This window comes from Gekko japonicus, unplaced genomic scaffold (genome assembly GCF_001447785.1).
Source record: "Gekko japonicus isolate JY-2015 unplaced genomic scaffold, Gekko_japonicus_V1.1 scaffold1207, whole genome shotgun sequence".
In the NCBI taxonomy this organism is placed as follows: Eukaryota; Metazoa; Chordata; class Lepidosauria; order Squamata; family Gekkonidae; genus Gekko; species Gekko japonicus.
The window spans coordinates 430,008-456,401 of record NW_015163124.1 but is presented as its reverse complement, the minus strand read 5'-3'; the positions used below and the strand labels follow the sequence as shown (position 1 = coordinate 456,401).

Here is a 26,394-nt window from a genome sequence, read left to right as displayed (position 1 = left end):
GGAAAGTGCCGTCAAATTGCAGTCGACTCATGGCAACCCCACAGGGATTTATTTATTTATTTATTTATTTATTTATTTTCTTCAATTTATATACCGCTCAGCCCCTGAGGGCTCTGAGCAGTTTACATGTTCCATTAATGCCAATCCTAACCTAGGGCCACATACATATAAGGGGGAGAGTGACTAGCCTACCAGGCACCCTGTAGCGAGTCGTTGTCTGCGGGAACTCGTCCGACGACGTCCTCCTGGCGCTGGTCTTTGATTGTTGCGACTTCCTGGCTGTTGTGACTCCTTCGGGCCTGGACCGAGCGCACGTCCGCGCATGCTCGCTGCCGGCCTCTGTCCAGTAGGCTCCGGCCTGCTGCGTCGCCCCACCTCCGTGCTTTTGCTGGCCCAGCCTCCTCTCGCTTGCTTTTCAAGGCAAGAGACGTTCAGACGTGGCTTGCCCTTGCCTGCCTCTGGGTAGTGACCCTGGACTTCCTCGGTGGTCTCCCATCCAAATACTGACCAGGACCAACACTGCTTAGCTTCCAAGATCTGGCGAGATCAGGCTAGCCGGGGCTATCCTGGGCAGGTTTTTCGTGTAAAGGTTTATAAAATTTTGCCTGGGGCAGAGAAAGTGGATAGAGAAGCTTTATCTTCTTTCCCCATAATATTAGAATTTGCAGGCACCCAGTAAAATCGATGGGCAGTTAGATTCAGAGCAGACGAAAGGAACAATATAACTCTACAAGTAATTAGTGTGTGGCATTCGGCGCCATAAGATATTGTCCAGACCGCTAGTTTGTCTGTCTTCAGAAGGGGGTTCGACAGATTCATGGTGGTGGGCAAGGTCAGCAGCTATTGGCTGCAATGATGATTAACTAGAACCTCCATATTCGGAAGCAGTCACTCTGACTACGAGTTGCTGGGCTCTGGCCTCTGTGTCCTTGTAGGCCTACCACGAGCATCTCATTTGCTGTGGTGTTGAAGCAGGATGCTGGACAAGATGAACCATTGGTCAGATCCAGCACTGCAGCTGTTAGGTTGTCTGATCGCATCCAGGTTACATTACGTTGAAGATGGCTCGAAAGCTTCAGTTGTTACAAAGCGCAGCAGTGGGATTGTTGGCAGGCATAAATTTTAGGAAATCAGGACATATTCAGCCAGTTTTAAAAAAACTATGGGGGGGCCCCTACAAGTTCGGTTTTGGGTTGCTGTAGACCTTTGAACCCTAAGTATCCTGAAGTCACACACGAAGCTGCCTTATACTGAATCAGACCCTTGATCCATCAAGATCAGTATTGTCTACTCAGGCTCGCAGCAGCTTTCCAACTTCTCAAGCAGAGGTCTTTCACATCACCTACTGACAGATCCCGTAACAGGAGATGCGGGGGTTTCAATCAATCAATCAATCAGATCTATTTGGTCAATGAGCAGCACAAATCACAAAGTCACAAGTTACAGACAAAAAAAGAAAACCCAAACAAAAAGAGTCAACCGTAATAACCAGTATACAGAAACAATATAAAATTAGCTAAAATTTAAATTCAGTATGCAAGATTTCCTGGCGGATTTTACAGGCTGCTGCAAAAAATTTCACACAACAGACTGTAGTCTGGGGTTTGAACCTGGGACCTTCTGCATGCCAAGCAGATGCTCTACCACTGAACCACACAGCCCCTCTCACGAGTCATAGATAATATTAAAAGACCATGAATCTGACTATAAAGGAGAGCTTGTTTCATCTGCTTCCCTTTTCTAAGGCCAGGTGGGTAGCCAAAGACAGGGCCTCTTCTGTTGTGGCACACTGTAGATATCCCTCCCCTCCCCACAATCATTTGCGTGCTGCAAAGCTTGTTAAACTTTCAGCACCAAGGAAAGGTACTGTATTTTCCTCCCAGGTTCTTCATTGAATTACCCTCCCTTCCGTTTTAAAAATCTGGCTTCTGTATTGGTTTTGCTATAGTGTAATTTTAAATCTGTAACAGCATGAGCCTTTTAAAGTTTGGTTTCTTTGGATGCTCTAACTCAGGGGTCATTTCGTAGAAAAAGAGCTAGGGGAACTCATTAGCATAACTCATTAGCATATGCCACACCCCCTGACATCAGGGGCCCGGCAGTGGACCTGCAAGGCCGGCGGGAGTGTGAGGAAGCCCCACAAAGTCCCTCCGTGGCCCCAGGCAGGCAGGGGTGGGGAGAGGCAGGGAGGAAGCAACTTACCCTCCCTCTTCTCCTGCCTCCTCCTGGCTGAATGAGGGCTGGAAGTGGGGCGGCTGGAAGCAGGGGGCGGGGCTTCGTCATGTGCCCCGCCCCCTGTACCTCACCCGGGGGGACTGCGTTCCCCCGCGATCCCCCCCGAAATGACCTCTGGCTCTAATGCTGATTGTTATTACAATAGTGCAGCATTGTTTTGCTAAATATTTAATTTGCTACTGGACCTAGTTATATTTAACCATTTTAGCTGCATTGGAAGCTTCAGAGAATGCAGCATATTTAACTGTCACATTTAAATATGTTAAATGAATATTTTTCTGTCCTTATAGTTGCAGGTTAAAGGTTTTGCCCTGAGGGGAATAACGCTTTCTGCTCTGTCTCTTTTCTGCCAGAGGTACTTTTGAAGATGCATTCTGTTGGAATCTGTGGCTCTGATGTTCACTATTGGCAGCATGGGCGGATCGGTGATTTTGTGGTGAATAGCCCAATGGTGTTGGGCCATGAGGCATCGGGAACCGTTGTCAAAGTGGGCTCTTCCGTAACCACACTGAAGAAAGGTGAGTCAAGGCCAGGAGTGGACTGGGACACTAAAGTAGATAATTAGGTACCGCTTCGGTGGGACTAAGCGCCTCGGCGTTTAGTCATGCTGGCCACAGAAACGTCTTTGGACTCTGCTGGCTCTTCGGCTTGGAAATAAGAGATGAGCACACACGCACCTAGAGTCGGATTTGACTGGCTTTTGAGCCAGGGAAACCTTTACCCTTTACCTCAGTGAAATGATAGCAATCTCCCCCAAGAAGGCCCTGCATCAGAAATCTGTCCAATAATCCCAGACTCGACTATTCTTGCTCTTCTTTTCCTTAAAATGAATTGAAGCTCGCTTTCCGATTCCAACACGTATGTTAAAACACCAAGGGTCAAACTGCTGGATCTGTACCTAGGATTCCAGACTGGGCCCTAACAACGTAGCATCAAGCAGCTTTGGTATGATTGGAGACATGGGGCTGGGGAGGGGCTTTTAAAACTCTCCCGCCCAATCATTGCACTGTTTCTGCAATCAGAAATGCGTCTCTTCCACCCCCTGGCATTTTTTCAGTCCTGGTTTCAAAAGAGAGGCACAGTATGCATACCTGCCTTATTTCCCAACTCTGGCTTAACAGGAAGCCATTTTTCATTCAGAGAAACAGCACAAGGACTAAGAGTTAGCACCCCATGGCTGCATTTCAGTGCCCAATAACCCATGCAGAGTTCCAGTCGCAGAGCTCTTAAATTAGCATGTAGTTTGACTTTGAGTTGTACCCCCCTAAGCTCTGTTTGTCTGAACCGCTGTGCATGCTGTCCTATGGTTTCTGGCTTCGGCTCCCTGATCCCTCAACTTCCTTGGAATTGCACATAAATGCTTTTTACGCCACAGTTTGCCCAGTCTTTGATCTTGCTACATTCATGACATTTTTTTCCACCCAGGTGACCGAGTAGCCATAGAACCCGGGGTTCCCCGAGAAACAGACGAGTTCTGCAAAACTGGGCGGTACAACCTGTCTCCATCCATCTTTTTCTGCGCGACTCCCCCCGATGATGGGAACCTGTGCCGCTATTACACGCACAATGCCAACTTTTGCTACAAGTGAGTTGCAAGTGCCTGTTGGCAGGTGCTTTTGTGCGGGGAGGAGCTAGCCAAACTGAACTTATCCCCTGGGTAGTTAAGAAGAGCCAGTGGTCCACCTAGTCCAGCATCCTGTCTCACACAGTGGCCAACCAGTTCCTCTGGACAGCCAGCATCAGGGCATAGAGGCTGAGGCCTTCCCCTGAGGTTGCCTCCTCCTGGCACTGAGATTCAGAGGCTTAGTGTCTCTGAATGTGGAGGTTCCCCTCAAGTCACCATGGCTAGTATCCACTGATAGGCATATCCTCCATGAATCTATCTAATCCCCTGTTAAAACTGTTTATTCCTGTGGCCATCCCTAAATCCTCTGGCAGCGAATTCCACATTTTAATCACTCTCTCAGTGTTCCCTCTAAGCTGAGTTGGTGTGAGCTAGCTCCCAGTTTTTTAGCCTCTGGCTCACACATTTTTGTCTTAGCTCAGGAAGGAGGGCTCCAGAGCTAACTAATTTATGCAGTAGCCAAATCGCTTGCTCACAACTTCAATGCCGGTAGCTCACAAAGCAGACTTTTTGCTCACAAGACTCCACAGCTTAGAGGGAACATTGCTCTCAGTGTAAAGTAGTATTTCCTTTTGTCTGTCCTGAACCTACTGCCCATCAGCTTCATTGGATGCCCTTGAATCCTAGTCCTTTGGGAGAGCGAGAAAAAGCTCCCTTTGTCAGCTCTCTCCACCTCATGCATAATTTTATCAACCTCTATCATGTCCCCCCTTAGTCATCTCTTTTTTCTAAACTGAAAAGTCCCAGGCTCTACAGCCTTTCCTCATAAGGAAGGTGCTCCAACCCTCTAACCCTCTCGGTTGCCCTCCTCTGCTAATTAGAACACCACCGCTTGCTATCATGAATCTATATGGTACAGGGTTGCACCTGGTTTGACCAGTTGTCCGGGAAACAATAGGTTACATTTCAAACAATAAGAGCCAGCGTGGTGTATCGGTTAAAGGTTCGAATCCCCACTCTGCCGTGGAAGCTCACTGGGTGACCTTGAGCCAGTCACACACCCTCTCAGCCTCACCTAGCCTCACCTACCTCACAGGGCTGTTGTGACGATAAAACAGAGGAGAGGAGAATGACATAAGCCGCTTTGAGTCCCCAATAGTGGGGAGAAAGGCAGGATATAAATAAAGTAATACCTAAATAAGAAAAATGGAGCTGCGGTGGCTCAAGTGGTGAAGACGCTGAACTGCAGGCTGTGGAAGGTCGGTAGTTCAGCAGTTCAAGACGCGGGTGCCGCATGATGGAGTGAGCTCCCGTCTCTAGTTCCAGCTCCTGCCAACCTAGCAGTTCGAAAGCAAGGAATTGCAAGTAGATAAATAGGTACCACTTCGGTGGGAAGGTAATAGCGTTCCGTGCGCCTTGGTGTTTAGTCATGCTGGCCACATGACCACGGAAACATCTTCGGACAGCGCTGGCTCTTCGGCTTTGAAATGGAGATGAGCACCGCAACCCTTGAGTCGGACTCGACTGGCTTTCGAGCAAGGGAAACCTTTACCTTTAAATAAGTAAAACTTAAATTTTTACTTTTTAGGAATTACATTTAATAGAGGCACACATACAGCAAAAAAAAAAAAAAGATTGAGCACATACCAGGCAAACCCTTTCTGAGATGTCATACCTGGTGCAACGATCAAATTAAAAGCAGTGGATAGAAAAGTTTCTGCATAGGCTAATATAAAAAGCTGTCCGTGTAAATCCATATTGTCTGGCTCTGACTTTTATGCAGCAGTGCTAACAAACTTTGTGACTGTGGGTTTCATCCTGTACAGATAAATTTGCCAAAAACTAATACGTGTCAGTACCTTTCCCATTGTAGACCTAAGTACAGCGACTATTTTACACATGAGTATTTGGTACCAGATCTTGCTACTTCACAGTGCAATCCTAAGCGGAGTTTTCCCCTTCTGAGACAATGGATTTAAAAGAGCAAAACACTTTGTGGGATTGCACTGTTTCTCTCCTGCGTCAGTATGTTAATGTCTTTGTGACAACTAGTAAGTTACCTCCTAACGTGCTTACCAACAATTGAAATTTGGAAATAGGAGTTTCATTTCCCCATGTTTCTATGATCATTTTTCGATTGGTTTTAGCTCTCACATGGTATACAAGAGTTTCTGCCCATTTTTCTGATTTCCCTCAGTAACTTGTAAGCTGCTAAAGTGATTTTAAAAAATCCTTTCGGTTGTATTCTTCAGAGAATCACCTAGAATAATGGCCTGCAATCTGGAAATGGTCTCTAGTCCACCAAAGATTAAATAAAGAAATAAATAAAAGCTCAAGCTGCAGTGAGTTCGTATTCAAGGTGCCACAAGACTTTTCTTTTGGCTTCCCCCCTTTAACTCCTAAGACCGTTCGGTGTCAGATAAAGATTGTGTGACACAGAGCGTTGGACTGGATGGGCCATTGGCCTGATCCAACATGGCTTCTCTTATGTCTTTACATCAGAAGGTGCAGGTATGGCAGACAGATCTCCGCATGGAATTATTGGCAAATCTGGAACCAAAGAAGTAATTTTGTCACTGTGCTGAATTAGCTGGTGGAGCTTACTGTGGCAAATGGTTCTGAAGAGTAACGGTGGACGTGGGTTTAGAAAGGATTAGGCCGCTGGGTGTGAGAGTCATTCTCACAAGATGTTACTAAACCTCTAATTGCTGGGAATGAATGACAGGATGGTGGATCATTGCCTAGAGGTTTTCTCATCTGCTTACTGAGAAACACTCAGCATTAGTTAATGTGGAAAGGACCTCTTAGAAAAGAAAGCTTAGGCAGATTGTTGGACCAAGAAGTAGATTATGGCTAATGTTAACGAGGCAGAGAGCGAGCGAGTTGCATTGGTTTTTTTAAAATGTACATGAAGAACACTTCCCTGGCTGTCTTAGACATATCATCGTTACATTTCAACAGTTTGATGACTTGCCTGGTTTTAAGATTAATCAGTTCCAGTCTGTGTTAAGTGAAGTGTAAATGTGGGGCCTGAAGTCTCCCCCAAAGCTAAAAAGACTAAACTGAGGCTGTCGCACTTTGGTCACAATATGAGAAGACAAGAGTCACTGGAAAAGATAAGGATGCTAGGAAAAGTTGAGGGCAGCAGGAAAGGAGGAAGACCCAACAGGAGATGGATGGACTGAATCAAGGAAGCCACAAAGGCCCTCCGCTTGCAAGACCCGAACAAGGCTGTTAAAGAGAGGAAGTTTGGGAAGTCATTAATTCATCAGGTCACCATAAGTGGGAAGCAAATTGACGGCACTTAACACACACACAGAAATGTGGCCCTGACCTGGATAGCCCAGGCAAGCCTGATCTTGTCAGATCTCGGACACTAAGCAGGACCAACCCTGGCAAGTGTTTGGAAGGGAGACCTCCAAGGAATACCAGGGCTGGGATGTAGAGGCAGGCAATAGTTAGTCACCTCTCTGAAATGTCCAAGGCCCATTATGGGTCACCAGAAGTGAACCATGACTTCCACCCACACGCATGCACAATCACACACAATACTTACCAAAAAAACCCAAACGAACGTGGGGCTGCATTTCAGTGCTAAAATTGTAATTTTGACAAAATATGGTCCCGGTCACACGGGCCGGATAACATGGGGGGGAGGCGTGGCTATTTGTGCCATCGCAATTTGACGCGCCCCAATGCAATCAGACGCGGTGGCGTTGTTTCCATCGGCGGGTGTTTCCAGCACGCTCCAACCAGGAAGCAGGGACGCTAAAGGAGCGATCACACGGAGAGCATCCATCTATAGCCCGTCGCAACCGGTTGATAGCGGATTTTCCCAAGTACTTTTAAACTCCGCATCTTCGGCAGGACAATACTGGTTGGCGACGGGTGCGCGACGCTTACCTGATGTTTCCGTGTGATTGCACCTGTATAATCTGCCCGGCAATCGTGGCTCTCTCGCAGAACTTCTGCGTGTGACCGGGACCTATGAATGGAAAAGGATAATAATAAATACTTAGGCATCTGCCTGACCTGGGGTGTTACTTTTTTTTAACTTTTTAAAAAAAATTCAATTGAAACATTAACATTAACAATAACAATGCGTTGACATCCAACTTGTAGTATTAACAATGTAATATTAAAGAATTCAAATATCAACACTAAACAAACTTTTTGGGCATGATAATATCAACAGTCCAATAATTACAAGATCCATTCTTTATGAATAAGATTATAATACTGCGATTTCTGCTCCAAGACATATTCCAATTTTTCCAATATCAACCTCCATCTTCCATAAAATGCTTGAGAATTACAAGAAGGGTCTGAATTTGCCAATTTGTCTGAGATTTTATCCATTAAGAGATGTTCCCAGATCTTGGAATACCAAGTACTAATATGTAAAGGAGCGTTACTCTTCCAGCTCTGTGCAATTGTTGTTTTTGTTGCTGAAAATAATAGGGTTAATAATTCTTTACTATATTGTGGAATTGAGATATCTTTCCAATAATTCAAAAGTATGATTTCAGGTTTTGCTGGGATATCATAACCGGTTAAAAATGTAATTTGGGTTATAATATTTTGCCAGAATGTTTTAACTACTGTGCACCCCCACCAGCAATGGATATATGAGCCTATGCCTCCACACTGTTTCCAACAGTAAGGTGATAATTTACTATTCATTCTATGTAATTTTAGGGGTGTTAAGTACCACCTGGTAAGTATTTTATAATTTTTTTGTTGTACATTTATGGATTTAGTCTTGGATGCGTATGCCGACCATACCTCTTCCCAAAAAGAGTCATTTAATTCTGTTTCTAAGTCTGCATTCCAAGATGTTACATATGAAGGTAAATTTGACGGGATAGGATCAATAAGTATTTTATATATTTTGGAGATCAAACCTCTACCAGTGCCATCAGTCCGTAATAAAAAATTTTCGAATTCGGTAGGCGGCCTAGTGCATGCTTGTACCTGGGGTGTTTCTGATTTAACTCGAGAGCTGTTCATTCAAAAGACACAATGAGAACTAAAAAGATGGTCTGAGAGAAGTCTTCCAGGATTTCAGTAGTTAAAAGGTGCTACTCAAATTTACGTTTCTGTTAATTCCTTATAGTGTGTGTGTGTGTGGGGGGGGAATTAACTATATCAATTTAGAATTATTTGCCATACAGCGTTAGAAGAAGTTACGCTATTATGCGCCGGAGTGTAGTGTGGCTATTCCTAAGCATAACCATCATGCCGACGTGTTGATTTCACTCCGTGTTCTCTTTCCTCACTGTAGGCTTCCGGAAAATGTCACCTTTGAGGAGGGTGCTCTGATTGAGCCTCTGTCCGTGGGAATCCATGCCTGCAGAAGAGCTGGGGTGACCCTTGGAAGCAAAGTCTTCATTTGTGGTGCCGGTATGAAATCATCGCTTTGTATGCTTCTGATTTCTTTTTCCCAAGCCAGACACCTACCTCTCAACCCAAGAGCTGGTCCAAATACCTCGCCCTGGAGGTGACACCAGAAACGACTTTCTTGAGAAAAGCGTTTCCTGTCCTGCACATAATGCATCTTGTGTGGACCACTGCATCCGTGCTCCAGTGCAGCACCCAAGTTCTGAATAGAGGGTCTGGTGTGGGCGGGATAGAGATACATGGTGGCAGCAATAAGAACATAAGAGAAGCCATGTTGGATCAGGCCAATGGCCCATCCAGTCCAACACTCTGTGTCACACAGTAGCCCAAACCCAGGTGCCATCAGAAGGTCCACCAGTGGGGCCAGAACTCCAGAAGCCCTCCCACTCTTGCTTCCCCCCCCCAGGCACCAGGAATACAGAGTATCACTGCCCCAGACAGAGTGTTCCATCTGTACCTTGTGGCTAATAACCACTGATGGACCCCTGCTCCCTATGTTTCTCCAATCCCCTCTTGAAGCTGTCTGTGCTTTGTAGCCCCCACCACTTCCTGCGGCAGTGAGTTCCACGTGTTAATAACTCGATCCTTGTCATGTGCAGTTCCATACTTTTTAGCTGGGACAGCAGTTGCTCATGATCGAAAAGTTGTTTTGGTGGTATCCCTGTGCTCAGTATAATGCTTGGAAGAGGCCCCCATGATAAAGTATATTGGCACAGGTAACTGCTCTCTGGCCCATACCTGCATAGTGTGAGGCTGGGTCATTGTTCCCAAGTGATCTTCCAGCTTCCAGTGGAGCAGGATCCTTCCTTGGTGGGCTAAAATTTACCTCCCTCCCCCTTTCCCCTCATTTTTGAGCATCCTGCCTGTTCATACATCACAGGTTGCCTTCTAGGGTGTTTTTAATTTTTTCCTGCTTTTCTTTCAGGACCGATTGGACTGGTGACTTTGCTTATCGCTAAAGTCATGGGAGCTTCACAAGTGGCGATCAGTGGTAAGACGGGCTTCCGGCTCTTCAGTCTCTTGTGTCCGACTACCTGCGCTTCCGTTCCGTAGGTTCACGTGAAATTAAGTACTTGTGTTCTCGGGGCATTTGAGAAGCTGCTGCCAAGCCCCGGCAAGCCCGATCTCGTCAGATCTCGGAAGCTAAGCGGGGCCGATCCTGGCAAGAACTTGGAAGGGAAACCTCCAAGGAATACCAGGGCTCGGGACGCAGAGGCAGGCTATCAAGCCGCCTCTCTGAAAAACATCCAAACCCCACTAGGGGTCACCAGAAGCCACCATGACTTCCAGGCATACATCATACGCACACAACCCCCCCCCCACACACACACAAATTTAAGCTGTAGAAAACGATTAGAATGGAAGTGATAATGCATCTAGCGCTCCCTGCAAACGTCTTTCACAGAAAGTATGGGGAACGATGCCCCAACGATGCACCTAGGGATCCCCCGCTACAATTGATCTCCAGATGACCAAGATCAGCTCCCCTGGGGGAAATGGCCACTTTGGATGGTGGACTCGAGACTGGATTTATACCCCACCCTTCACTAGGAGTCTCAGAGCGGCTTACAAACGCCTTTCCCTTCCCCTCCCCACAACAGGCACCCTGTGAGGTGGGTGGGGCTGAGAGACCTCTTTTGTGAACTGCTCTTGAGAGAACAGCGCTGACAACTATGGCTTGCCCAAGGTCATCCAGCAGCTGCAAGTGGAGGAGTGGGGAATCAAACCCGGTTCTCCCAGATTAGAGCACTTAACCACTACTCTCTATTCGAGAGCACATCCGGCCTGTGCTGAGGGAGCTGCACTGGCTGCCAATAGCATATCGGATTCGCTTCAAGGTGCTGGTTTTGACCTTTAAAACCCTATATGACCGGGGGCCTGCCTACCTGAGGGCCCGCCTTTCCCCACATGTTCCCCAGAGAGCACTGAGGTCGGGGACTTTAAATCGCCTGACTGTCCCTGGCCCCAAGGATGCCAGACTGGCTATTACCAGATCCAGGGCCTTCTCAGTGGCGGCTCCACACTGGTGGAATGAGCTCCCGGAGGACATCAGGGCCCTCCGGGACCTCTTACAGTTCTGCGGGGCCTGTAAAACTGAGCTCTTCCACCAGGCCTTCGATTAGGAGCCGCCACTGAACGAGCTACTGAACATCTATTACTGGTACTTTCTTTGGGATAGTCATATGGGGCCAACTACAACGATCGCCATCTGCACTTTCTTGTTTGTATATAATTTGTTCTTTATATTATATTGTTGAATTTTATCTGTTTTTGAGCCTGCTTGTCAGGCAAGGCGGGAATAGAAATCGAAATAAATAAATAATACACCAAACTGGCTCTATGGCATTATACCCTGCTGAGGCCCCTCCCCTCCCCAAACCCCGCCCTCTCCTGGATCCACCCCCAAAGTCTCCAGGTCTTTCCCAACCCAGAGCTGGCAACCCTACCATGATGTGACGAGATCGGTCTTCCCCAGACTATCCAGGTCAGGGCAGGTTTGTACAGCTTTTAACACTTGTGTCTTTCTTGCGTAGATTTATCTGCTTCCCGCCTGAAAACGGCTAAGGAACTCGGGGCCGACTTCACCGTCGACGTTAAGAACGAGAGCCCCCGAGAGCTGGCAGAGAGGGTGAAAAACATGCTTGGTAGCATGCCGGAGATAACCATGGAATGCAGCGGGGCTGAACCCTCCATTCAGGCGGCGATATATGTGAGTCTCTCTCACCTCCCGGGTCAACCTGGGCCAGTCGGGAACCTCTCCGGTCTCTCCGACTCTAGGGTTGTGGTGCTCATCTCCGTTTCAAAGCCGAAGAGGCAGCGCTGTCCGAAGATGTTTCCGTGGTCATGTGACCGGCATGACTAAACACCAAGGCGCATGGAACGCTGTTACCTTCCCACTGAAGTGGTACCTATTTATCTACTTGCAATTTCCTGCTTTCGAACTGCTAGGTTGGCAGGAGCTGGGGCCAGAGACGGGAGCTCACTCCGTCATGTGGCACACTCGGGTCTCGAACTGCTGAACTACTGACCTTCCACAGCCTGCAGTTCAGCGTCTCAACCACTTGAGTTAACATTAAAGGCAGAAGAGAATGCAGGAGATTCTTGGCTCATGAAAGCTCAATATTTGGAGATCCACAAAAGGAAAAACAGCACTAACGTCAGAGCCCAAACTGACTCACGCATTCCACAAAGACCTTCACATATGCCTAGTGCTGGCATGCTGGTCAGTTAACTATCTGTGGCTCTTGCTGCTCTTCACAAGCTTTCTTTCTTCAACAAAAGATCTCTGGTATTAGGATTGCCAGATCCTCCCGTGGAGGTGGAGGCCCCCCACTGCCAGGCCCTGCCCTACAGCCACCTATCAGCTGGCTGGCAGGGTGACTAACCTGTAGAAGAAGAAAGGCCCAGGCCACATTGCCAGCATCCCACAGGAAGTGATGTCATCACTCTGTGATGTACGGTTGACACGGTGGTATTTGGGAAAAAACCCCAAGGTAGAAGCTGTTTTCGCCATAGAGTTTTTGCCCAAACACCAGAGCATTTCCTGGAAGTTGCAGTGTAGGTTTACCAATCCCCAGTTGGGGGCAGGGGATCCCCCAGTTTGGAGCCCCTCTCTGTGCTTCAGGGCTGTTAGAAAGTGGGCGGGGATAGCTGCTGGGCACTCCATTATACTGTATAGAGACCAGTCCCCATAGGGTATAATGGAGAATTGATCTGAGGGCATCTGGGGCTCTGAGGGGGCTGGTGGTTTTTTAGTTAGAGGCACGAAATGTTCAGCATAGCTGCTAATGCTACTCCTCGAAAAAGGGAAAACTGCCAAGTTTCAAAAAGATTGGACCAGGGGGTCCAATTCTGTGAGCCCCAAAATAAGGTGCCCCCATCCTCCACTATTTCCAATAGAGGGAAAGCATTTAAAAGGAATGCAGTCCCTTTACCTTTAAATGTGACAGCAGCTCACCCAGATGTGACAGCAGCTCACCCAGAAGTTGCTTTGGAGTTCTTTCTCCCGGAGCCTCCCTCCACTCTCCTGGAGCCTCCTAGTAAGTCCCCCACCCGCTTGTCAGCCTCACCTGGCTGTGGAGTCTTGTGAGCAAAAATTCTACTTTGTGAGCTACTGGCATTAAAGTTGTGAGCGAGCCATTCGGGCTACTGCATAAATCAGTTTGCTTTGGAGCCCTCCTTCCTGAGCTGAGGCAAAAATGTGTGAGCCGGAGGCTAAAAATCTGTGAGGTGGCTCACACCAACTCAGCTTAGAGGGAACTATGCTGGCAACCCTGTTGCAGTGTGATGGTGCCACTTCCTGTTGTCTGGTATCTTTATGTTAACATTTGCCTTGGTGTGCAGGCCGAGGCTGCCTAGTTGCCTCTTGCATTACTCCTTCTTTCTTTTTCTTGGTGGGAGGCATGCCATTTGGTTTGTCTCTTTCGTTTCCCTTTCAGGCAACCCGTTCTGGAGGGACGGTAGTTCTGGTGGGGATGGGTCCGGAAATGGTCACTTTGCCCGTGGTGAGTGCAGCCGCGCGGGAGGTGGACATAAAAGGAATATTTCGATACTGCAACACGTGAGTATTTGCCAGGCGATCTAAATATGCAAAACAGTGCCTTGTCGTTAAGTTGCACGCCAAGAGGAAGAAAAAATGGAAGGCCTTCTGGATTTGCCATATTGCTAGAAACAAACCTGTCCCACTGACTGTGCATACACTCTCTATAAGCCTTGCTTTAAGATTCTTTTAAGGTGTGCCTGGATTTTCTCCTTATTTCCGTGTTCTCCTTTTGTGAATGTCAACATGGCTGGTAGCCACTGATAGACTTATCCTCCATGAAGCTAACTAATCCCCCTTTAAAGCTGTTTATTCCTGGGGCCATCACCGCATCCTCTGGCAGCGAATTCCACATTTTAATCACTCTCTATTTAAAGTAGTATTTCCTTTTGCCCACCCCACTCTACTGCCCATCAGCTTCATTGGATTGCCCTCAGGTTCTAGTATTTTGGGAGAAGGAGAAGAATTTCTCTTTGTCAACTCACTCCATCCCATGCATAGTTTTATACGCCTCTATAAGAACATAAGAATTGCAATTTTTTAAAGCTGTCATGAAATGAATACAATGGATGCAAACAAATTGTCATCATAGGAAGTCAGAGAGTGGTATTTCACGTTCAGGTAGTGATTGGACAGCTGTTCTATTCTCTTGACCATGGCAGTCCTGCTGCCTCTCTGTGCTTATCAGAACAGGCTACTCGGAACATCAGACTTCTGCAAATCCTTATTTCAATTTTCCTGGCAGGTGGCCCATGGCGATCGCCATGCTTGCCTCTAAGAAAGTGAATGTCCAGCCACTGGTGACTCATCGTTTTCCTTTGGAAAAGGCTCTGGAAGCTTTCGAGACCACCAGAAAGTGCATCGGGATAAAAGTCATGCTGAAGTGTGACCCCAGCGACCAGAACCCTTGAACAATCAGACCGGCTGCGCTCCGTTCCTTCTCTCCTCTTACGAGGACGAAGCACACCGAAGGCGAGACCTTGTTGTTTTAAGGGCTTTTTCCCACCTTAAAATTGCAGAAATGTGGAAAATTAAATAGGAGCTAATCGTTCAAAAATTTTCAAACGATTTAATCTTGAACAGATGTTGAAATCAGTAGAAGGTACTTAACAATGACCGAAATTGAGCAGAAATACATCATACGTGATGCAACTCTTGCTGGGCTGTACCATTTCAGATGGTGGGGGGCAGGGAGCAATCTGTGTGAGCGTTCCCCGAAATAACAAACACCCTGGCATGTACCAAACAAATACATTAGGTGTTCATGCAGTATAAACTGGATTAACAGCAGGGAGGCGGTTTCTTGATGAACCACATTGTTAGTTTTGTACATCCAAGATGGTATGGTTTTTTTTTTAAAGTACTAAAATATGTAACCCCTCCCTGCAGTTTGAAATCGTTCACCCAGGAACAGCTATGCCTTGAACACACATAAACACATAAAGCTGCCTTATACTGCATCAGAACTTGGTCCATCAAAGTCAGTATTGTCCGCTCAGACTGGCAGCTGCTCCCCAAGGTCTCAGGCTGAGGTCTTTCCCATCACATTATTATCTGGGCCTTTTAGCTGGAGACACTGGGGATCGAACCAGGGACCTTCTGCATGCCAAGCAGATGCTCTGCCGGTGAGCCACAGTCTTGTGCTCAGTTTTGTGGTTAGGTGCACCCAGATCCTGTGCCTCAAATAATCTGTATCTCCCCAGCCGACACAGTGCATGCAATGCCTGTCTCCTATGCAGAAAGCACTTCTAGATAGGGACTGAGCATGAAAGCGACTTCCTCTGTAAAAGGGCTGGATCAGATGGCCAACCATGTGCATGGAGTTATGCACACAAGACTTAGGTTAGTGTGGTTTTCCCGTGCCCCCCTCTCCCAAAGCCTTGGGCATTGCAATTCCCCTCTCTCCCGTGCTGTTTCATGGAAATGGTAACTTGCTGCTATGTCATGGCTTGGTCACCTTTTTCATTTCTGGTCTGGAAGCCAAGCCACACTTTTCTCTGGTTCTGGCATAACCACAACTTGTGGCACGTCCCCAAAGCAAGTGAACTTCAGCAGGAAAGGGGGGAAATGTTGGCAGCGGAAGAGGCTGAGTGTGGAGGCCTGAGGCGCACTCAAAGGACTTTTTCCGCTGCCAGAGGATGTAGTGATGGCCACAGGAATAAATGGGATTGGACAGATTCACGGAGGATATGTCTATCAGTGGCGACTAGCCCTGGTGATTTAAAGGGAACCTTCACATTCAGAGGCAGGCAGCCTCTGAATCCCAGAGCCAGAGGGCACCATTAGGGGAAGAAGGCCTCGGCCTCTATGCCCTGCTGTTGGCTGTCCAGAGGAACTATCTGGCCGCTGTGTGAGAATGGTTTGGTTAAAATTAAATGGTATCCCTAGATGAGGTAGCCCTCTAGAGGAACTGGTTGGCGACTGTGGTAGACCTGGGCTGCCTTTCTGCTAACCCACAGAACCTCTGTCTTGTCAGGATTAAGTTCCATCTTGTTCACCCTCATCCAGTCCCATCACTCATTCCAAGTACTGGTTCACAACATGGACAGCATCCTTGGAATTAGGAGGGAACGAAAGGTGGAGCTGGGTATCATCCGGTGACACCACAGCCTGAATGTCCTGATGATCTCTTCCAGTGGCTTCAAGTAGATATTAAATAGCATGGGTGGTAAGAACATCAGAAGAGCCCTGCTGGATCAGACAGTGGCCAGCCAGTTCCTCTGGAGGGCCAACAACAGAGCATAGGGGCCAAGGCCTTCATAAAGTAATAAAATAAAAAATAATAATAAATAAGAACATAAGAAGAGTAGTCCATCTAGTCCTCCTGTCTCACACCGTGGCCAACCAGTTCCCCTGGAGGGCCAACAACAGGGCATAGAGGCCAAGGACTTCCCCTGATGTTGCCTCCTAGCTCTGGGATTCAGAGGTTGACTGCCTCTGAACGTGGAGGTTCCCTTCAGTCACCATGGCTAGCAGCCACTGATAGACTTATCCTCCGTGAATCTACCTAATCCCATTTAAAGTTGTGTATTCCTGTTGCCATTACTACCTCCTCTGGCAGAGAATTCCACATTTTAATCACTCTTTGGCTCTCCTGGTAGACCTCCTGATGGCACCTGGGTTTTGGCCACTGTGTGGCCCAGAGTGTTGGAGGACTGGATGGGCCATCGGCCTGATCCGACACGGCTTCTCTTACGTTCTTAAAGACAGTAAGACTGAACCCTGCAGAAACCGCCTCCCAAGAGCAGAAAGGTGTGGCAAAAGATTATGTTAAAAAGCGAATGGAAATTTAAGTGGACATACATTGGTTATAGACGCCTTAGCTTCCACACCTGGGATTCTGTGCCCGGCTGTTGCTAGCTGACGACCACAAAACAGAGCTCCACTCTGGACTCCACCCCTTCTGACCACATAGCTCTGTGGAATTCCTGCCTCTCAGGTAGCGCATGTTGTTGCGCAGCGAGGGGGGGGGAATGGCTGCCCCCATCCGTGTGCCAGAGGATGACAGCTTGTGCTGTGAATTGGTGCTCATCCATGACATCTTGCTGAATGGATTTTTGCCAGGGCAACGATTTAAAGTAAATAGGGCATGAATACAATGACTGGATAACATTCAGCACTGGTATTTAATGGTGTGTCCCGTCCCGTCCCCCGGTTTTGGATTGAAATGAGAAAAAGGTGAAAAGATAAATAGGTCAGGGCCTGGGAGGGCGGGGGAACCCCCAGCCCGAGCCCCATTTCCCTGAGCTCAGAGTCCCGACTTGCTCAATGTCTCCGTTGCCAAAAGTGATCCTCCGGTATGTGCCAGATATGTGGAGGATGCTCACAGATCGAGCTCAATCCTGGTTCGGGAGCAGGGAAGGCAACAAACTGCAGTTCGCCCAGCTCCCTGTGTTTGGTTGCCATGGCAAACTGGAGACCGGAGAAAGCTCCCCAAGTCATGCGTTCTGCATGCCTAAGGGGAAAGGCGGGAGGGAGAGAGCAAGCCGTATTGTGCCTGTTGGGGGCCAGGTTTGTTTGGGACCAGGCTTGAAGGTGGCCAGTCTCTTGCCACCATTCAGCCCGCAGTTCTTACTGTCCTGAATGGTTGCCCACAGAGTTTGCAGATAGCCAGGTCCCCTTGTGGCCACCGTCAGGAGGCAGGGTTGCCAGATCCAGGTTAGGGAAACTCCTGGAGATTTGGGGGGGGTGGAGCCTGGGGAGGACAGGGACCTCAGTGGGGTACAGTGACACAGAGTCCACCCTCCCAAGCATCCCTTTTCTCCAGGGGATCTGATATCTGGAGATGAGCTGTCATTCCTGGGGTTCCCCAGGTCCCCCCTGGAGGCTGGCATCCCTACCGTATGGGTACATTGCTGGGTTTCAAGAACCTTGATAAAGTTTGGGGAAGGGACCAGCGGGCTGCACCGCGGTTGAAAAAGAGTGTCAAGGTTTGAAACTATTTCAGATCTCGGAAGCGAAGCAGGGTCGACTCTGGCAAGTACTTGGATGGAAGACCTCCTTGGAATACCAGAGGTGGGAGGCAGGGGCAGGCTTTATTCAGCCACCTATCTGAATATCCTCCAGGCCCCAAGTAGTGATCCATCCCCAGAGGTCGCCATGACTTCCAGGTGCGCATGCGCGCGCGCGCGCACACACACACACACGAACAAAAATACAGAAAACCCCCAACCATTTAAAACTATTGGGGTGGGGTGGGGATCAAGTCAAGCTCTGTCTTTCTGCCAGCATCCAGAATTTGATCCTCAGCTATAGATGGGTAAGCAGTGCTCAGGTTCCACAGGTTCCAAGGAATCCACGTGATTCACAAGACTGAGATTTACTCAGGGCCTCACTGTCCCCTTCCGTCAAGATTTCCTTCTTTGAATTCCCTTGATTTTTCCCCCCTCCTTTGAATCATCGGAGTTATTTGCATGTCAGCAAACTGCTATCGCAGGACTCAAGCGAATATCCTCAAACACAAGGCTGTAAAATGGATTTACAGCCGTACACCTTGAAAGCACTTCCGATATCGTCAAGAGAGTCAACAACGTACAATATATACACAAACCAAACCCTTCCTTAAAAATGGCAAATAAATTAGACTTCCGGAATCTACAATCCATTCGTGTTGTTTTTAATAGCACTTTATGTTCTAATTTATGTATGCTTTTTCTGTCTCCCCCCCCCCCTTTTCTCTTACCAATAAAAACCAGAAATTCGGAAATCAGACATACTGTTTTTATTGCAATTTCAATTAAGATTACCCCCTGTGAACAAAAGAGCTAGATGTGCATCTAACCACACTGACCTTTTTACGCAGCTCAAGTCTGGAAACGGCTTTTCATCTATATAAGAACACACCTGGAGATCTTTCATCTACGCAAACCAGGCAGAATCCAGATCAGGGCAGGAGGTTTGTGTCTAGTTCTGTCTGCTATAGAATTCTAACTCAAGAGCTGCATTTTACATTTATTTATATTTAAATTTATATCCCGCACCTCCCCGCCGTAGTGGGCTCAGGCAGGGCCGGCTCCAGTTTTTTTTTCACACTAGGCGAGACTACCTTCTGGCGCCCCCTGAGTAAACAGGCACCGAGGAGTGCTTCTTGCAACAGCGGTGGCAGAAGGAAGCTTAAAAGTTCCACCAGGCTTGGTTTGCAAAGGAGGGGGGGGTGAAGGAGGCAGAGGGTGGGCAAAAAAGGGTGGCAATGGTGGCCCCCAATTGCCGGCTGGGGGAGGGCAGAATTGTGGCCGCACTTCGGCCCTGGAGAGGTTTAGACTGACTTACCCCACAGTGCGGTGTGGCTTGCAGGGCGATCTGGGCGGGGCGGCAGGCCAGGGGCCGCTCTAGGCCACTGCCTAAAAATTGTCTATGACAGGCCGGCCCTGGGCTCAGGGCGGCTAACAGCATATTTATTAATAAAATTCCAGTATATATAATAACATTAAAGTAAGAGTACAATATAAAGCACATAACCACAGGGCAAGGTGGCGTCATTCTGTCACCGTTTGAGTGGCTGCCTCCTGGCTCCTGCCAGGCTGTTAATCTTCCGTCTGGTGGTGATGTCGATGTTAGGCCAAGCGATTTGGGGACCCAGATCTTAGTGCTCTCTGGGGCACATGTGGGGAAAGGCGGTTCCTTTAGGTAAGTAGGTCCCCGACCATATAGGGCTTTAAAGGTAAGAACCAGCACCTTGAACCGTATATGGTATGCTTTTAGGGAGGGCTGGGTGTACTCCTGCACAGGAAGACACAGCAACAGCCTCGCCGCTGCATTCTGCACCAGCTGCAGCTTCTGGATCTGGGACAAGGGCAGCCCTATGTAGAGATCATTGCAGTAATCCAATCTCGAGGTGTCCATTGCGTGGATCACTGTCGCCAGGTCATTGCGTTCAAGGAAGGGAACCAACTGCCTAATCAGCCGTAGATGGTAAAAGACTGCCTTGGAAGTGGCTGCTACCTGGGCCTCCATCGTTAAGGAGGCGTCCAGGAGCACTCCCAGACTCCTAACCTCCGGCGCTGGCACCAACGGCGCCCCATCAAAGTTTGGGAGTGGGCTCCCTAACCTTGTTCCACTCCGACTCAGGCACAGGACCTCCATCTTCGTCGGATTCAATTTCAATCGATTCAGTCTAAGCCAACCAGCCACGGCTTTCAACGCCAGATCCAGATCTCCCGGACTAGAGTCTGACTGGCCATCCAACAACAGATAGAGCTGGGTGTCGTCAGCATATTGGTGACAGCCCAGTCCATGTCTCCGGCCAATCTGGGCAAGGGGGCGCATGTAGACGTTAAACCACACTGGGGAAAGCAGTGCTCCTTGGGGCACTCCGCAAATTAGGCGGTGCCTTCCAGATAGCTGTTCCCCAACTAGTTGCTGGAGGCGGGGTGGGATGTCTCTGTGCCTTGGACAACTGTATTGCTCAAGGTTGCCAGCGCGGGGCTGGGAAATACCTGGAGGTTTGGGTGGTGGAGCCTGAGAAGTGCAGGGTGTCATGCCTGCCCCTGCTGATGTCATGCCTGCCTTTGCTGATGCCCCTGAACAGGCTCCTGAGGACCCTGAACAGGCTCCTGAGGACAGTACTGCAGCAGAAAGGCAAAGACTGGATCCTGTAGCTGAAAGCTATCTAAGTGGTGAGGAGGATAGAGCCTCCCAGGGAACACCTGCAAGGGATCAGTCTCTGCTGCAGCCCAGTAATTCATCATCAGACTCGCCTCCACCTGTAACCAGGCTCAGGAATGTAAGAAGACAACAGCTGAGAGAGCGAAGGCAGAATGCACGCATGCGTGCCAGAAGATCTCTTAGCCCTGATTACTGACAGGATCCTGTCCTCACTCCTGGCTAGCTAATGAGTTGATTAGCTAGCACTGTATATATGCAAGTCTGTTGCCAGCAGTCATTTGTGCTGGCAACGTCGTTTGTTCAGGACCTGAATCCTTGCATCTCTGCTCCAGACCTTGTGGAATTCTTCTCGGCTTGATCCTCGGCTTTTGACCTTCGGCTTTGTTGACCCTGCGTTCATCTCTGACTCCTCTGGTATTGTTGTGATTTATGGACTTGAAACTTTGGTATGTCTGACCCTGCTTTTGGACTGTGATTTAAACCTGCTTGAACCTTGCTACCTGGTTTGCCCGGCTTGACCTTGGACTGTTCCTGGACTTTTGCTTGCTTGTGTCACGCCCCCTGGTCCTGCCGTGACACAGGGTTTGGGGAGGGGAGGGACTTCAGCAGGGTATGATCCCCTAGAGCCCACCTTCCAGAGTGGCCATTTTCTCCAGGGGGACCGATCTCTGTCGCCTGGAGAGCAGTTGTAAAGCAGTTGTAATCCCAGGACATCATCATACCGGGCACGTTGCAGGGGGGACGCTCTATGATTCAAGGGAAAACTCTATGGTTTTCCCTCGAATCATAGCTGCCCTGCCCCCAATGTGCCCGACGCAATGATGTCACTTCTGGGAGCTAGAAGACTCCCAAGAAGGCCAGGAACTCCCCCCGCTGCAGCCCAGATGGGGACTTGGCAACCATAGCCAGCTCTTTCTTTAATCAGATTATTAGAACAGAACACATGACAACACAGAACACACAGAAGAATCCCAATTTATATACAGTTTGGAACTGGCTAAACCACACCCCTAGAACAGTAAGGTCCCATCATAAGTGAGTGCTTAGGATCAACCGGGTCTGTTCCCGCCGAAAGTCAGAATCTTACCTGATTGGTCCATTGCACAACTGCAGCCAATCAGGCTGTTGATTTCAGGATACTGAGAGTCTGACTTCCGGTAGATGGCTGCACGCTGAGCAGTCGCAACTTCCGGACCTCCTGGGGGTGAAACTGCGTGTAGGCGGAAAGGGGGGGGCGATGTATCGCACTCCCCCCAGGAGACTGGTGAAAGCCTCCTGGCCAAGGGACTTCTGAGAGGTTGCCTCTTCCCCAGCACGATGCTGGGGAATCAAGGCGCTTCTCCGTCCCCATGCTCCCTCCGTCTGTGTCCGTTTGGAATTAGTGAAGCTGGCCGGGACAAGCGCAGGAGATCGAGCGGTGGAAAACGAAAGTAAAAGAGGTCGGATGGCCGATAATGAATGTGAGTCAGATGGAAGCGATTTGATAAACTAAAAAGCTCCCCCAAAACCCCACGGACTAGAGGGCAAAGCAAGCGGGGGAGGGGCCCCTCCCAGGCGCACAAACTCTAAGCGAGATCGGGGGGGTGAGTTTGAGGTGTGGAATGCAGTGAAGTCCAATCAGCTTCCATATGCAAAAGACCTTGAAGGTTCCATATGCAACTGACATTCCAACTGCCTTGCGGGGAGGGGGGTGAGTTTGAGGTGTGGAATGCAGTGAAGTCCAATCAGCTTCCATATGCAAAAGACCTTGAAGGTTCCATATGCAACTGACATTCCAACTGCCTTGCGGGGAGGGGGGTGAGTTTGAGGTGTGGAATGCAGTGAAGTCCAATCAGCTTCCATATGCAAAAGACCTTGAAGGTTCCATATGCAACTGACATTCCAACTGCCTTGCGGGGAGGGGGGTGAGTTTGAGGTGTGGAATGCAGTGAAGTCCAATCAGCTTCCATATGCAAAAGACCTTGAAGGTTCCATATGCAACTGACATTCCAACTGCCTTGCGGGGAGGGGGGTGAGTTTGAGGTGTGGAATGCAGTGAAGTCCAATCAGCTTCCATATGCAAAAGACCTTGAAGGTTCCATATGCAACTGACATTCCAACTGCCTTGCGGGGAGGGGGGTGAGTTTGAGGTGTGGAATGCAGTGAAGTCCAATCAGCTTCCATATGCAAAAGACCTTGAAGGTTCCATATGCAACTGACATTCCAACTGCCTTGCGGGGAGGGGGGTGAGTTTGAGGTGTGGAATGCAGTGAAGTCCAATCAGCTTCCATATGCAAAAGACCTTGAAGGTTCCATATGCAACTGACATTCCAACTGCCTTGCGGGGAGGGGGGTGAGTTTGAGGTGTGGAATGCAGTGAAGTCCAATCAGCTTCCATATGCAAAAGACCTTGAAGGTTCCATATGCAACTGACATTCCAACTGCCTTGCGGGGAGGGGGGTGAGTTTGAGGTGTGGAATGCAGTGAAGTCCAATCAGCTTCCATATGCAAAAGACCTTGAAGGTTCCATATGCAACTGACATTCCAACTGCCTTGCGGGGAGGGGGGTGAGTTTGAGGTGTGGAATGCAGTGAAGTCCAATCAGCTTCCATATGCAAAAGACCTTGAAGGTTCCATATGCAACTGACATTCCAACTGCCTTGCGGGGAGGGGGGTGAGTTTGAGGTGTGGAATGCAGTGAAGTCCAATCAGCTTCCATATGCAAAAGACCTTGAAGGTTCCATATGCAACTGACATTCCAACTGCCTTGCGGGGAGGGGGGTGAGTTTGAGGTGTGGAATGCAGTGAAGTCCAATCAGCTTCCATATGCAAAAGACCTTGAAGGTTCCATATGCAACTGACATTCCAACTGCCTTGCGGGGAGGGGGGTGAGTTTGAGGTGTGGAATGCAGTGAAGTCCAATCAGCTTCCATATGCAAAAGACCTTGAAGGTTCCATATGCAACTGACATTCCAACTGCCTTGCGGGGAGGGGGGTGAGTTTGAGGTGTGGAATGCAGTGAAGTCCAATCAGCTTCCATATGCAAAAGACCTTGAAGGTTCCATATGCAACTGACATTCCAACTGCCTTGCGGGGAGGGGGGTGAGTTTGAGGTGTGGAATGCAGTGAAGTCCAATCAGCTTCCATATGCAAAAGACCTTGAAGGTTCCATATGCAACTGACATTCCAACTGCCTTGCGGGGAGGGGGGTGAGTTTGAGGTGTGGAATGCAGTGAAGTCCAATCAGCTTCCATATGCAAAAGACCTTGAAGGTTCCATATGCAACTGACATTCCAACTGCCTTGCGGGGAGGGGGGTGAGTTTGAGGTGTGGAATGCAGTGAAGTCCAATCAGCTTCCATATGCAAAAGACCTTGAAGGTTCCATATGCAACTGACATTCCAACTGCCTTGCGGGGAGGGGGGTGAGTTTGAGGTGTGGAATGCAGTGAAGTCCAATCAGCTTCCATATGCAAAAGACCTTGAAGGTTCCATATGCAACTGACATTCCAACTGCCTTGCGGGGAGGGGGGTGAGTTTGAGGTGTGGAATGCAGTGAAGTCCAATCAGCTTCCATATGCAAAAGACCTTGAAGGTTCCATATGCAACTGACATTCCAACTGCCTTGCGGGGAGGGGGGTGAGTTTGAGGTGTGGAATGCAGTGAAGTCCAATCAGCTTCCATATGCAAAAGACCTTGAAGGTTCCATATGCAACTGACATTCCAACTGCCTTGCGGGGAGGGGGGTGAGTTTGAGGTGTGGAATGCAGTGAAGTCCAATCAGCTTCCATATGCAAAAGACCTTGAAGGTTCCATATGCAACTGACATTCCAACTGCCTTGCGGGGAGGGGGGTGAGTTTGAGGTGTGGAATGCAGTGAAGTCCAATCAGCTTCCATATGCAAAAGACCTTGAAGGTTCCATATGCAACTGACATTCCAACTGCCTTGCGGGGAGGGGGGTGAGTTTGAGGTGTGGAATGCAGTGAAGTCCAATCAGCTTCCATATGCAAAAGACCTTGAAGGTTCCATATGCAACTGACATTCCAACTGCCTTGCGGGGAGGGGGGTGAGTTTGAGGTGTGGAATGCAGTGAAGTCCAATCAGCTTCCATATGCAAAAGACCTTGAAGGTTCCATATGCAACTGACATTCCAACTGCCTTGCGGGGAGGGGGGTGAGTTTGAGGTGTGGAATGCAGTGAAGTCCAATCAGCTTCCATATGCAAAAGACCTTGAAGGTTCCATATGCAACTGACATTCCAACTGCCTTGCGGGGAGGGGGGTGAGTTTGAGGTGTGGAATGGAGTGAGGTCCAATCAGCTTCCATATGCAAAAGACCTTGAAACGCTGGGCGGGACTGCACAAAGCAGCCAGTCAACCCAGCCAGCGTCTTCTGAGTGGCAGTTCTTCCGGCCAAACACTAAAGAAGTGCATTTTGGAATGTTGGACTACGGCTTTATATATAAGGAGAGATAAGCTATTTTGAAGATCTCCTCTGTTGGGTTTTTAGTCAGTGGTGGTTATCTTTACTTTCTCCCTAAATGTAGTACCCCTCCCTTTTTTCATTGTAGTTTGTAGTCTATATATAAAATGCAATAAAAAAATCCCCTCTGGGATACTGAGAGTCTATGGAGCTTGTGACTGAAACTCAGGCTCATTCTAAAATTCAGGCTATCCATATAATACAAGGATCTACACCGTGTGACTGAAGTTAAGCTGTGGCAATCATTTTGTGGGTGGCTCCGTCTCCTGTGGCAGCCATTTTGTAGCAGCCATTTTGTTGCCGCGCCCACGGTGTCAGAATTGCAGCTGTGTCTGCAGCCTCAAAAAGGTCGGGGACCCCTAAACTAGGTCATATCTCTATAAAGAAGAGGACACATTAAACAATAACATAAATATTTGAGGTATTTACGACTGCTGATGAATTCCAGCGTCCTTGGGCTGGTGCTTAAAAAAACAAAACAAAAATAGGCATGTAGGACTTCATTCTGGATCTGGGATAATCCTGCCACTCTGCGATGAAGCAGTTAAAGGAAACAGACGTGCATATTAAATAAGGTTCGTGAAAGAATTCTGCGTATTTCACACTTCCATCCTAAACACAGTTACACCCTTCTAAGTCAATTGGCTTAAAAGGGTGTAATTCTGCTAAGACAGCACAGTTACCTGCTCTTGGCCTTCCTTGGCAGCTCAGGGTGGGTCCTAATAACATTGAGTGTGGTTTGGAGTGAATGCTGTTTTTTTAAAACACACCTAAAACAATTTTTCAATCTCAAATATTTCTACATACAGCAGAAAAGACCACAAGTCCTGATCATTTATCCGAGTAGGTCTGTGAAACCGTTTTGTGCTGTGCGGTCTTAGTCCCCGTGCAGAAAAGCCCTCTTGAATGGTTCCGTTTGGCATCGTTTGCAGACGGCCTGGTGACTGGGAGCTTTCCTGACCTTCTTGAGTCAAACCGTTCCACAAGGCAAGAGCCACAACGGAGAAACCACGTGGACGAGCAGTCGTTGCTTTTGCCCACTGCTAACATGAATGGAGTTGTCATGGTGGAACACAGGAAGGCAGTCCCGTA

General features: G+C 48.5%; 1 protein-coding gene across 1 annotated transcript in view; it reads left to right on the top strand.

Annotated features, from left to right (window-relative positions):
* SORD (sorbitol dehydrogenase) overlaps window positions 1-15,204 on the top strand; it is a 32,854-nt gene extending 17,650 nt beyond the window's left edge. The window contains exons 3-9 of the mRNA XM_015406897.1: window positions 2,589-2,753; window positions 3,661-3,820; window positions 9,084-9,202; window positions 10,125-10,190; window positions 11,734-11,909; window positions 13,639-13,760; window positions 14,485-15,204. Coding sequence (XP_015262383.1) covers window positions 2,589-2,753; window positions 3,661-3,820; window positions 9,084-9,202; window positions 10,125-10,190; window positions 11,734-11,909; window positions 13,639-13,760; window positions 14,485-14,650 — 974 coding nt within the window. The 3' untranslated portion in view covers window positions 14,651-15,204. The remainder of the gene's footprint in view (window positions 1-2,588; window positions 2,754-3,660; window positions 3,821-9,083; window positions 9,203-10,124; window positions 10,191-11,733; window positions 11,910-13,638; window positions 13,761-14,484) is intronic.
* The last annotated feature ends 11,190 nt before the right edge of the window (window positions 15,205-26,394 follow it).